This window comes from Barbus barbus (genome assembly GCF_936440315.1).
Source record: "Barbus barbus genome assembly, chromosome: 47".
Taxonomy (NCBI): Eukaryota; Metazoa; Chordata; class Actinopteri; order Cypriniformes; family Cyprinidae; genus Barbus; species Barbus barbus.
The window spans coordinates 24057565-24071672 of NC_136725.1; the positions used below are offsets into that span (position 1 = coordinate 24057565).

A 14108-nucleotide genomic window follows, 5' to 3' on the forward strand; every position below is an offset into this window, starting at 1 on the left:
ATCTTTATGACATGAAAGTGAGTAAATGATGTCAGATTTGTAAAGTAGGTGAACGCCTCTAATTTCATAACATTAGCTTCTTTTCTTTAATTTTGTGATGGTGTTTTGATGCCATTTGGACAGAACAGAATAGCTTTAAATGGCTGTAATGAACACTCTTAGCTGTTGATTTGCGTTTGCCGTTTCTCATCTCCACGTGTGTCAGCGCTCACACGGCGATGGGTTGCCATGGTTTCCATAACTCCTGCAGTCATGGAGACTCATTTGCGCTGTCAGTTCAACAGTAGTGTGAAGGAGTCACGAGGCCCCGCCCACTCACCGCTCGCTCATGAATATTCATCAGTGTACCTGTGAAGGGTAAAGCAGCATCTGCTCTCCATCCGCCGCTGTCTGCCGGAACGAGAGAAGCGACTAACGAGGAAAAAGACTAATGATGACTTTGTTCGCCCCTGAATGTACGGCGCTCTTTAGGGAGAAGCGCTTCATCACGCCGCAAATAAATATTAGCCACTAGATTTACCTCATGATGTTTACCGGCATATGCTAAACAAACGAGACAGGTCTGCGCAAAGAACTTCAACATTTTAGGCCAAGCATTAAAACAGAAACCAAACTAACAAGTCTTGTCACACCAGTGTTATTTTAGTTTAATTTTATATGCTATTATATGTTTTATTTTAATTAATGTTAATACAGTTAATTAAAAAAATATTGTTTATAATTTTATACACATAAAAAGTTTCATAATTTATTCATATTGATATATTAATGTTGAGAGAATTTTTTTTTTTCAGTGTGCATTTTAATTTGTTTATATATATATATATATATATATATATATATATATATATATATATATTAGTACCATGGTTATGTGCTTTTGTGATTTTGTTCATGTTTTTATTACACTTTAGGTTTCATTTGTTTTTATTTCAGTTTGAGTTTTTCTTTATTTTCAGTTAGTAATTCTACTGCTTAAACATCTAAATTTATCTAATATTCTTATATTTATTTATTTTTTCAGCTGTGTTTCAATTAACAAAAAATTTAATTTTAATAATATTTATATACATTGTAGTATTTTGTTAGTATGAATATATAAATATTAATATAATTTTATATATAGTTTAAATTTAAATTTTATTTTTAAGTTCTAGTAATTTTGTTATGTGCTTTTGCCATTTTATTATTATTATTTGGCTTTAGTATATTAGTATTATCAGTATTATTTTTTCAGTTTTTCTTTTATTTATGTATTGTTTTGATGCTTTAACTTATTTCAGTTTGTTGCTAAGGCAAGATTTCTAATTGATTATTTATATACTTTTATAGTATTTCACTAATATGAATATATTGATTATAATTTTTTTGTTCATTTTTATTGTTGTTTTTATTTTAGTCATTTTATGTACTTTTGTATTTTATATTAGTTTTTGTTTTTTCAAGTATTACTATTTAAGTTTAATTTCCGGTTTGTGCCTAAACATTAATATTTCGCTTAACATTTCTAATTTTAAAGCTTTTCATCTAACATTTAGATTTTATTTTAGTTTAGTTTTATTTCAATGAACCAAAATGTTTTAAATAGTTTTAGTGGTTATACTTTATTTTGATAGTCCTACTAACTATAAGTAACTTTGCAACTACATTTCAACTAATTCTCATTAATTTGCATCGATATGTCTACTAACTCTCAGAGAACACTGCTAGGTTAGGTTTAGGGTTAGTAGAATAAGTTGACAAAGTTTCTGATAGTCAGTATGCTGTATGTTGTGGACCCATCATAATAAAGTGTGAGCAGATATTAAGCAGACAGTCTACTAATACTCTAATGACTGCTAGTTGACATGGAGTTGCAGAGTTACTCTCTGTTAGTAGAATGGCTAAAGTGGACTATCAAAATAAAGTGTTACCGTTTTAGTTTTTAACAATGGTAACACTAGCTGTTTCCATCCACCTATTTTTATGCGCATTTTGGAATATTGCATAAAAAAACGCTTGATGGAAATGCCAAGATGCGCATGAATTCTAAAAATGTGCATAAAAAACATATGCGCACAATTGAGTAGGATAAACTTTTTATCCTCTAAGTAAAAATGTGCATAAACTACGATGGAAACACATTTACAGAATAAATTCCTCCATGCGCATCAAAAAAGTCATGTGACTTTGAGCTATGAGATGGAATAACTTGCCTAACCAGCGGACCGATCTCGTTCACAGCATCTATATGTTGCTTTGGTCGTTCTGAATTGCCTGAGCAAAGTCTGTTATTTCTGTATAATTCTTACATGACTGCGTTCCCAAACAGCAGCATCCTCCTCCAAAAGCAATGACTGCATTTATTGTGTTTCGTCTGCTCGCTCTGAGGCGCAAGTAATTTATCATATGTGTCCCTGCAGCACAGAAGCAGTCATCAGTAACACAGGTATATTTGTAGCAATAGCCAACAATACATTGTATGGGTCAAAATTATACATTTCTCTTTTATGACAAAAAGGATATTAAGTAAAGATCATGTTCCATTAAGATATTTTGTAAATTTCCTACTGTAAATATCTCAAAACTTCATTTTTGATTAGTAATATGCATTGCTAAGAACTTCATTTGAACAACTTTAAAGGAGATTTTCTCAATATTTAGATTTTTTTGCTCCCTCAGATTCCAGATTTTCAAATAGTTGTATCTCAGACAAATATTGTCCGATCATAACAAACCATACATCAATGGAAAGATTATTTATTCAGCTTTCAGATGATGCATGCATCTCAATTAAAAAAAAAATTACCCTTAGGACTGGTTTTGTGGTCCAGGGTCACATATATGAAAATTATTATATTCAGTTTTTTCCTAGTTTTCTTAGTGATATTTAGTGCCAGTTTATCAGGGAGAGACGATTTTGTTCTCTTTGACTCGTTGGATGGAAACAGTGCTTTATTCGCAAATGTTTTATGCGATATTCCAGTTTTGTGCTAAAGTTTAATTAGCTACTGTGTCACATGTCTCTTGTAGCAGCTGGTTAAGGCGTAAAAGCTCAGATTAAGATGCATGAGATGTGTATTTGATGTGTATTTCTGTGTGTAGCGGATCTGCTCACGGCTCCTCCTGACCTGACCTCGGCTGCTGCCATGTACAGAGGTCCCGTTTACGCTCTGCACGACGTCGCTGATAAGATCCCCATGACCAACTCTCCCCTGCTGGACCCGCTGCCCAACCTGAAGATCAAGGTTTACAACTCGTCCGGTCTGGTGACGCCGCAGGAGGACCTATCTGACATCTCGTCCAAACTCTCTCCCAAACTGCCGCATGCGCTGATCGACAGCGACACCATCAGCCGCCGCACGCAGACGCTGATGCGCTCCTGGGACCCCTCGTGCACAGCCTTCGGCTCCTTCAACGCCCTCGGGGGCCATCTGATCGTGCCCAACTCAGGTCAGTGCGGCTCTGGGGCTCCCAGTGCCTGACGCTTTCATGAGCATCAGGCTGGTGTGAGAGAAAATTACAGCCTGACCCATAAACACACACTACAGGCCGTATGGCAAGCCGTTCCAACATTTCATCTAGAAAACATACTAGTATCTATGTTCATTTACTAGAACTTGTTTTTAGCTACTAGTATCTGTTCCATTAAGTACTAGTTCTTATTCATTAACTACTAGTGCTTATTTATCATGTTTTTTAGAAGAGACTACTTATACATACTAGTTCTTATTTATGAGATACCAGTACTTTTTCTGAGAAATTTGTACTTATTCATTAGATACTCGTACTTATTTCTGAGATTCTAGTACTTATTTATGTGATACTAGTACTTATTTATGTGATACTAGTACTTATTTATGTGATACTCGTACTTATTTATGTGATACTAGTACTTATTTCGTTAGTTACTATAATTTTTTTTATTGTTACTAGTAACACATTTCAGTTTTTTTTTTAAATCCTGTGGGAATCTGTCATTCAGGTATCAACTATTCAGTTCTGACTAATATAGTAGTATAGTAAGATACAGTAATATAATAATGTTTTAAATGGTACTAGTAAGTATTCATTAGATACTATACACACACACACAGCAGCGACTGAACATGAAGCCAAACCCCCTGATTTACTCTGGTAACACACAGTCCTGCTTTCTGTCAGTGATTGATCAGTGAAAACGAAACGTCCATCTTCATAATCTGTCATCAAAATCCAATAACTCTGATGTCATCAATCCTCTCGTCCTCCAAGCGTTTATCAAACCGTCATGTGGGTGAATCTCACAAACCTGTCAAACACGTGTCATTTAACTCAGGTGTTAATAGAAAGACAGATCAAATATATTCTATATATAAAATATAAGAAAATACATTTTTATGAAAATAAAACACATTTCCCTCCAAATTCTCAGTAAGAAAATGTAATTCATAATAATTATATTTTTATTAAAAAATATTACATTTAGTTGTTTATTTAAAAAATAAATTTATTTGTATTAAAAAACATAATTATATTTATTTATTTATTTGAATAATTAGATTTATTTATTTGAATATCCGGCAACACTTTACAATGAGATTTCACATGGTTTTTTTTTTTTTTAAATAAAAAGATAAAAAGGATAAGATAAACATACAGGAGAATAGTAAAAAAAAATATTGTTCCCATTCCCCCACCTAAAAATAAATAAATAAATAAAATAAAAATATCAATATAAATAAATGACTAAATAATTAAACAAGCTCAATTTAAAATACACACATGAAGTACTCAATACATAATTATACTGTAATACAGAATATGTCAAGCATGTTTAGAACAGGTAATGTTAACTTCATCATTTACTGCTACATTATTCAAATCAAATGTTTTATCTTGTATTATTTAATGGACCTGAGTTATTATGAACTAACTATGTACATTTGTGCTTTCATTAACTAAGATTAGATAAACAAATATGGTACAAAGTTAATTTTTCATTGATAGTTAACGTAATTTAATACCTTGGAACCTTTTTGTTCTTAATATACTTAAACATCCTGACATTATCTGCTTTAAAATGAATTAATGTGTCATTTATATGAAATGTTTTACCTTTAATGTACTGAAATAATAAAATAAAGAAATATATGTAAATGTAACCACAACAACAATGTAATGATGATAATAATAATTATAAATTAAAATATATGTACTGCTTTTATTATCATATATAAAAATGAGACAACATTTATTTAATAACAATTTTAATTCCTACAGTATTTATTTCTTGTTTGACCTGTTGACGTTTGGTGAGATTCTCACACACCTCCGTGTATCTCATACTGTCATTCATCAGGGCCCTGAAGCTGCTGGATACTGAATGGTATGTTAATATTTGAATGAGCTGGTGTTTATGATCTTATAACCATGAGATTTGCAGGTCAGTTTCAGTAAATGTTCTGGATGGACTAGAGAAAAACTCTGAGCTCTGAATGTAGAAAATCAAACTCTTATTTCAAAACCATTTTTAAAACACCATTTGCCTTGCACTGGGGTAATTTAATTATATTACAATCAATCAGACACATGCATGTCTAGTCTATACGTGTTTGCTGTGAGTCTGTGTGAATGATGGGAGCCTGCTCTCAGCTCTACAGTGAGAGCAGGCTCCTCATGAGTGTTACGGCTCCCGCGAGAGCAGTGCAGCTCATAAATTAGCCAGAAGCAGTGTTCAAAGTGACTTACCACGGCTGCTTACATATATAACGGGATTAGGAGCATCATTCTCCGTCTGACGCCAGCCGTACAGCAGCACATCATCACTATTCCCTGAGGAAACCCAGAGAAAGCGATGATTCCCAACGCCTCGTTAACTGTGAGCACATGTGGGGGTTTACTGGTGTTCAGAAAATCGGGACACGCCGTGATTCATGCTGTTCGTTTTCCCACAATTCCACCAGTAATTCACACAGCACATCCCTGGATATCAGTGGGACATCCTAAAAAAACTAATTGTTGCATACGTTTTTGGTGTATCGCAAAAATAATTGTCCTTGAGCCGTTTCCATACATAATTTCACCTATATTGCATAAATTATATAGGCTAGTATCATGTTCTTTGTCCATTTGAAACAAAACTTAATTATATAGCCTATTATTAAATTGCATAGGCTTACATAAAATTTATTTTTATTAACAAGTGTCATGGGGGTTTTTTTTGTCATTGGTTATAAACTATTTACTTGATCATCACGCAATAATCATAAACAGGAGCAGTTGTATTATTATCATTTTTTGACTAACTTTTATTAGGAAATATGAATGTTCATTTTGGTTATTTTGTTTCTCCTATAGCCTAACCGACAACCGATGGTCGTTAAGCCATTATTAACCGTAAACCGACAAGAAATTAAATTACAATTAATTAAATTACAATTAAATGAAATTAGAATTACGTGACTGTAACCCATTAAAAATACCTAAATTTGTTATACCTAAAGTCCTGTATTTATTTATATATATATATATATATATATATATATATATATATATATATATATATATATATATGCCCTGTATGTACAGTATATGTATGTACTGTATATATGTGAGTGTGTGTGTATGTATATATATATATATATATATATATATATATATATATATATATATATATATATATATATATATATATATATATATTATATGTATAAATATTATATGTATAAATATATATATGTATGAATACATAATATATAATTAATTGAGCTGGAATGCATTATTATTATTATTGTATTAAAAGTAGTATTATTTTTTGTTTCTTTTTATTAATTAAGTGAGATAAAATGTATTTATTTTATTATTTTGTTTATTATTTTATTGTTTTTACTTTTTTTTGTTATTAGTTGAGTGATCTGGAATTTTTCTTTCTTTTGTTGGTTTTATTTTGTTGCTGATATGTTGTTATTATTACACTGATCACTTGTATTAAAGGAAAATAAAAATAAAATGCACTGATGAATTACTGACAGTAAGAGCAGGAACATGAATTAAAAGTTGATTTTGATTTCATGTTGAGATGATCAGAATTCCAGCTCAATCTGGACTGAAGTCTCTCTGATGTCTCTGAGTGCTGATTGGTTCTCAGCCGATGCGTTTCTTCTGTGTTGTTGGTGAGTGGTGGTCACTCGAAGGGAAGTTCAGGTGAAGGACACGAGAAATCAATGAGTGTCTGTGAATTCATCTTAGGAACATACCCGTGTGTGTGTGTGTGTGTGTGTGTGTGTGTGATGTTGACGGGGCTTTTGTTCTGTGTGCTGGAGTGTGTGGCACACAGGGGTCATGGGCTGGCAGACTGACGGTGTGTGTGTGTGTGTGTCTCTCCGCAGGCGTGAGCTTGTTGGTGCCAGCGGGTGCCATCCCTCAGGGCCGTGTCTATGAGATGTACGTGACGGTTCACAGGAAGGAGAGCATGAGGTAAACGTCCGATCTGGGCGTCAGCGCTCATCTGAACCTCACACACAAACACACCCGTCAGTCTCAGAGCGCTCTTTCATCGCTCACCTCTTCATGAAGCTTCTCAGATAATAAAACAAACATAAATGAGTCAATAGTCATACAGTCAACTACTGCCGTATACACAAAATACAAACTGTCATACAAAAAAAAAAAAAAGGTGTGGAAACAATTGCTAGTAAATTATAGTTAAATAGAAACAACAAGTAGCACATGACATTTTGAATTAGAAATAGTGTCTTGTAAAATGTGCTCAAATCTTTTATTTATTTTTTTACAGTGTAGTGCTATGAATTTTTTTTAAAGATAATAACTGAAATCTTAACTAAAATAAATTAAATTGGGAAATATAAAAACTAATTCAAAATATTCTTTAAAAACTAGCTAAGACTTTCATTTCTGCAGCAGCTATTTTAATTGAAAGGCAAAACCAGGCTTATTATTGTTATTTTAAAATAAAACCATAAAAAAAAAAAAGTTTTATTTCATAACAGAAAAAAAGCCTAAATGTTAATTGAAATAAAATAAATAATAAATAAATAAACTAACTTTATTTCAGCTTGTAGCCAAGGCAACATTTCTTGTTTTCATTTGTTATTTTTTATTATTTTGTTATATTTAGTTTACTAATACAACAAATAAAATAAAAAAGATGAAATATACAAAAAGGCAAAATAATATATATATACTGTGTATATATATATATATATATATATATATATATTTAAAATGATATAATCAGTGTTGTTATTAATCAGTGTAGAAATTGTTTCTGTGACGGAAATAAAGAGGAAATAAATTAAAATCTACAGTAACTATTCGATAATTAACTTAAAAACTGTTGCCGTGTCAACTAAAAAAATAAATGAGTTGAAGTTGACGTACTAAAATTACTAAATCAAATACTAAAATAGAAATAAGTTATAAGCTATTAAAATATTAAAAACACAAAAGTACATAAAATTACTTTAAAATAAAGCAATAAGCCCTGAGAAGCCGTGGTTTACAGTGAATTTATAACAGATAAACCCCCTTAGCTGTTATAAATTCACTGTAATCCACGGCTTCACAGGGCTTATAGAAAACGGTTATTCCATATACGTAGCAAGGTTTCACAAAATAAATAAAATGTAATGCTATTAATAAAAACATTCTTCCGTCAAACAATGTAGTTCCTCAGAAAAGGTTGTGGTTGCAACAAAGTGGTTACCGAGCAACACAGACGTAAACAAAGAGGTGTATGTTTGTAGAGTAATTTACAACAGCTTCGAACCCGGCTCAACCAATCAGAATCAAGAACCGGAACTATCCGTTTGATAATTAAACTTCCAAATTAAAAAGAAAAATAAAGAAAATTCTAATTACTATTAAATACTATATGTTATGCAAGTATTACTAAAATAACACTGGACAGACCAGTTATTGGCACAGTTAATTAGCAGATATTTGCCCATTCTGAGATTACTAGCTAATAACCTCGTTCACTGACAATGTTAATAAATAACGCACATCATTGTGTTCTGAATGTATTCAGACAGTGTCCGTATGAAGTGTGTGTTAAAGCCGAGCTCCACAGGTGCTGATGATGTGTGTGTGTGTGTGTGTGTGTGTGTGTGTGTGTTCAGGCCGCTGGTGGACGACACACAGGAGACGGTCCTGAGTCCGGTGGTCAGCTGCGGTCCTGCTGGAGCTCTCCTGACCCGGCCCGTCATCATCACCATGCACCACTGCGCCGAGGCTGACAGCGAGGACTGGCTCATTCAGCTCAAGAGCCAATCACAGCAGGGCCAGTGGGAGGTGAGTGGGCGGGGCCAGACACACTAAAGCCTGCTAATCCTGAATCCCTGGGAAAATGACGGAAAAAAGTGTGACAGGGTTCCTACGTGGATTAGAAAAAGTATGGAATTTGATTTAAGTAATTTCCCGTTCTGGAAAAGTATGGAAAAAAAGAGAGCAGAATATGGAAAATATTTGCATTTCCAGACTTTAGTTTTTTAAGAATTTAATGAATAATAAGTTTATCATACAAGTGTTTTCATGGCAGCTGTTTAGTGATTATTTAGCGATTGTCAAACATGACTGAATGAATTCAAGAACTTTTAAATGCACTTTTTAATTATGCAAAATGTTTTGCATTTTGGATTTGTTCTCACGATAAAAAATAAATGCAAAAATAAAAATATACAGACTTTTATGTGTGCATGAGAAACCATTAAACTTAGCCTATCTGACGATCCAGACTGAGCCACCGATTGAGACATCAGCTCATTTAGCGGTGTGGTGTCTTGGCTGCTACAGAAATGTGTTAAAGAGACCTAAGGCCTTGAAATATGGCATACTGCTTTGACAAAACCAGTCTTTTTTTATAGACCCTTGAACTTGGCAAATAGGACGATGCACACAGCTGTATTATGCCATCAGCTCATTTCATGTCATGGTTTTTGTGCTGCTGCAGAGGATGTTAATTTGGACATTAGGCCTTGATATTATACCATAAGAAAAGCCATATTTTGAGCAAGTAGATCTCTATTAATTCATGTGCATTCATGCTCTCACTTTATTCATAGTAAGATGGCAGTGATGCACAAAGGAAATAGGTTATATAAAACTAGAAAGTAATGCGTAAGCATGCGGAAAATTCCCATGCGCATGTGAATAGTTTCTCAAGGGCACAAAAAAGTTTCTTGTGTGCATGCAAAAGTGACTTAAAGGAATTTACAGATGACTAGAATATATACCAAATATGAAGATGAAAATAGTGCTGTATGAACCATTTATGTTAAATATGGTCCAGAAATCTACTGAGAGGTTTGGAACTTTTAGTCTGGAAAAGTATGGAATTTTGAAATGAAAAATATGTAGGAACCCTGAAAACACATCAAATGAGTAGTATTTGGTCATTTGACACACATGGTGTCATAAATTCAGCTTTTTGTGCTCAGATTCTCAATAAAAGTCAAGTTTTCAAGTTGATGTGGTGAATGTCAAACGCAGAAAGACAAAAAAAAAGCATTTTATTAAAAAATACTAAAATATTAATTCAAAACTAAACTATAATTAAATGAAAATAGGAAATATATCAAACCTAGTTCAGTATATAATAATAAAAACTAGCTAAGACTTCCATTTCTACAATGGATAATTTAATTGAAAGGTGAGACAAGGCTTATTATTATTAACTAAAAATAAAAATCCTTTAAAAAATGTTTAATTTAATTTAAATAAATGTCATTACTTGAAATAAAATTAACTGAAAAGAAAAAATAATACAAAAGATTTAAAAAAAATAAACAGTAACACTTTATTTTGATAATCCACTTTAGCCATTCTACTAACAGAGAGTAACTCTGCAACTCCATGTCAACTAGCAGTCATTAGAGTATTAGTAGACTGTCTGCTTAATATCTGCTCACACTTTATTATGATGGGTCCACAACATACAGCATACTGACTATCAGAAACTTTGTCAACTTATTCTACTAACCCTAAGAGAGTTGGTAAACATGTCGATGCAAATGAATGAGAATTAGTTGAAATGTAGTTGCAAAGTTACTTATAGTTAGTAGAATGTCTAAAGTGGACTCTCAGAATAAAGTGTAACCAAATAAACCATATAGACATTTTAAAACCAGATAGACATATACAAAAAAAATATATGTATAATTAATAAATATTAACTAAATAAATTATCTATAAAAACTCATTAAAAGTATGAGTAAAACTAGCCAAGTCTCCTATTTCCGCAGCAGACGTGTTGCACAGGTTTCTCTATTAATAGCGTGTGTGTTGTGACTGTGATTGGTGGACTGATCAGCTGGAGGTCAGACTTGTGGCTCTGACCGGTGTGTGTGTGTGTGTGTGTGTGTTTACATGCGTCACGCATGCGACGCCCTGCAGAGATCTGGACGCATCCCGCTGGATATCAGACAGCTGTCACGAGTCATGCTCAGCACAAACCCGCGGTTAATTACAGTGAAGAACGAGACACGGCGTGAGTTTGCGATAGCAGCCACCCGCTGGCCTTGTCATTTGGTGATCTGAGCGAGTGTGAACTCTCCTCCGCTCGGACCGCTAGTATTATCACACGCTAGCACAATGCTGGCCAGTTCATTACCCACGCAAGAGCTGCCATACACTCACAAAACGACTCGCTCACAGCCCTCATCACATCACAGCACACTACAGTCAGACGCTTACACTGCTCCTGAATGAGCACCGCCGTTAATAATAATAAGTTGAAGTACTGAAAATGTACTAAAACTTAGCTTTAAAAAACTAATGAGAAATATGTATAAGAAATATATAACATAAAATAAATATTTAAAAAATGACAAAAAGACAATATAAGACAAAAACTAATACAAATGACAAAAGCACATAAAATAATTACAACTTAAACTAAAAATAAATTAAAAACTGTTTTTATGTTCTATAATATATTTTAGTTTCAGTGATGTTAGGTTTTGTACATAAACAGACTTACAGAAATGTCTTTAAAAACACTGACCTTACTTAAAATATAATATAATAACTAATAAAATCGTTTCTGTCATTGATATAAAGCTGAAATAAATTTAAATCTACACTAAATATTTGATTAATAACTTAATCTAACTTAAAATTAAATGAAAATTAGAAATGTTACTTTTCAAATTACTCAAATTACTCAAATTATTTAACTAAAATAAGTTAAAGATAAGCACTATTAAAATATGACAACAGCCAATAAAATTACTTTACAATAAAAAGTTTTAAAAACTTATTTATATAGTTATTACTTTAAAATATATAAAATAGAAGAAAAAATAGAAGATTACTCAAAATATTATTAAATACTGTAACAGTAAGTAATACTAAAATAACACTGAACAGTCCAATTATTGTCATCATAAATTTGCAGATATTTCTGTTATAATGTTTTTCATTAATATTATATAAAACAAGTGAATTTTAATTTAATTCACTCAATCACTCACTCAATTTAATTCAGTTATATATATATATATATATAATTTTCTGATGTATTTTATTTTGTATGTCAGTCATCAGCCAGATGCTCTCTAGATGAAGAAACTGATGAGCCTGTACTGCTCCAGCACGACTTTGCTCTGTGTGTGAATATGACTTTTCTGATCACTGTGACATTGAGATGCAAGCGTCTAACCAGCAGTGTTTTCATCTCTGGTGTCAGCTCTGCACACACACACACACACACACACACTCGTGTCTTTAGTTTGGCTCGGAGCAGCTGTCAGAGCTCCTCTCCTCTCGCCATCACTGTGACTCTTCAGTGCTCTCCCCAGAGAGCCGCGCTGCTTTTGAGCTGCTTAGCAACAGTCTGTGACCTTGTCTCCTTTTATCAAACATGAAATAGTCTTGGATTGCCTTCAGCCGTTCACCAGGAGAGCAGTGTCCTGTTGTCTTCAGATGAGATAAACTCTTGTCAAATAGATTTTGTCCCTGTGCTCTTCCCTCAATCTCTGGCTCTCTTAGCCTGAAATAATGAGCACTTCCTGTTGCCCAGAGACGCTGCGGCCCATCCTACAGTTTTCATTATTCACACGCTCGTTCCCTGCGTGCATGCATAATCTGATCCGGAGAAAAATACATGCTTGTTTGCCTCAGAAGCATTCTTCAATTTGCCTCTAAATTGAATGCAGATTTAATTTAAAAAGAAGAATCCTGTTCTCAACTTCCTGTCAAGTCACACGCAGGAAAGCCGCTCTGACCTGGTCAGCTGACACTGGCAAATGCACAAAAAAGAGAGAATCAGGATGAAAGGAGGGATGAAAGGGATAGTTGACCCAAAATTGAAATCGAGTGGAGGTGGATGCTGTCAAGCTCCAGAAAATGACAAAAAAAGGCATTAAAATATCATAACCATAATCCATATGACTCATGCACACTCATGCATATTCAAATCAGGTGTTCTGCACTCATTTATCCAATGCATTTTCATGCATAAGGACTTAAATTTCAAGTTTGTTTCTCTCATGATTTGATACATTTGTGGTGTGTTTTGGAAATCAGCTTATACTGTAAATTAATCCATATGACTCATGCATATAAAAATTGGTGTTCTGTATTCATTTATGCAATGCATTTTCATGCACTTATTGCAAAATGACTTATATTGTTCCATAAATCAAATGATTTAATGACACATTTATGTTGCTTTTTGGGAATCAGTCTATTAATTAATTCATGACTCATGCACAATCATGACTGTTCAAATTTGATGTTATTTGATGCATTCATTTATGCATTGCATTTTCATGCACTTAATGCATAAGAACTTAAATCATATGACACATAGATTTATAGTGTTTTTTGCAAAACAACTTAAATTTCATCAGTCAAATGACTTAAAGATACATTTATGAACATCTTCTAAGCAAACAGTGACATATTTTGAATTTTTGGCTGCACTTTTCCTTTAAGCGATGAGATTATTCGTCTTGCAAAAAGTCTGTATTTCCAGGTTTGTGCAGCACTGAATATTCCTCACATGTTGTTCTTCTTCGCTCTCAGTGTATGAGGAATATGCTGTTACAGACAGATGTGACTGTGATGGATCCTCAGGCAATAACGCCACATCTGCGACTGGACCTTTAAACAAAGAAATAACTATC

General features: G+C 33.0%; 1 protein-coding gene across 2 annotated transcripts in view; it reads left to right on the forward strand.

Moving 5' to 3' along the window:
- The window catches only part of LOC306865668 (netrin receptor UNC5C-like), a 217004-nt gene that overhangs the window by 190648 nt on the left and 12248 nt on the right, over positions 1 to 14108 (forward strand). For both annotated transcript variants that reach the window (XM_079410411.1, XM_079410412.1), the window contains 3 exons: positions 3085 to 3432; positions 7350 to 7437; positions 9102 to 9273. In XM_079410411.1, the coding sequence (XP_079266537.1) occupies positions 3085 to 3432; positions 7350 to 7437; positions 9102 to 9273 (608 nt within the window). The remainder of the gene's footprint in view (positions 1 to 3084; positions 3433 to 7349; positions 7438 to 9101; positions 9274 to 14108) is intronic.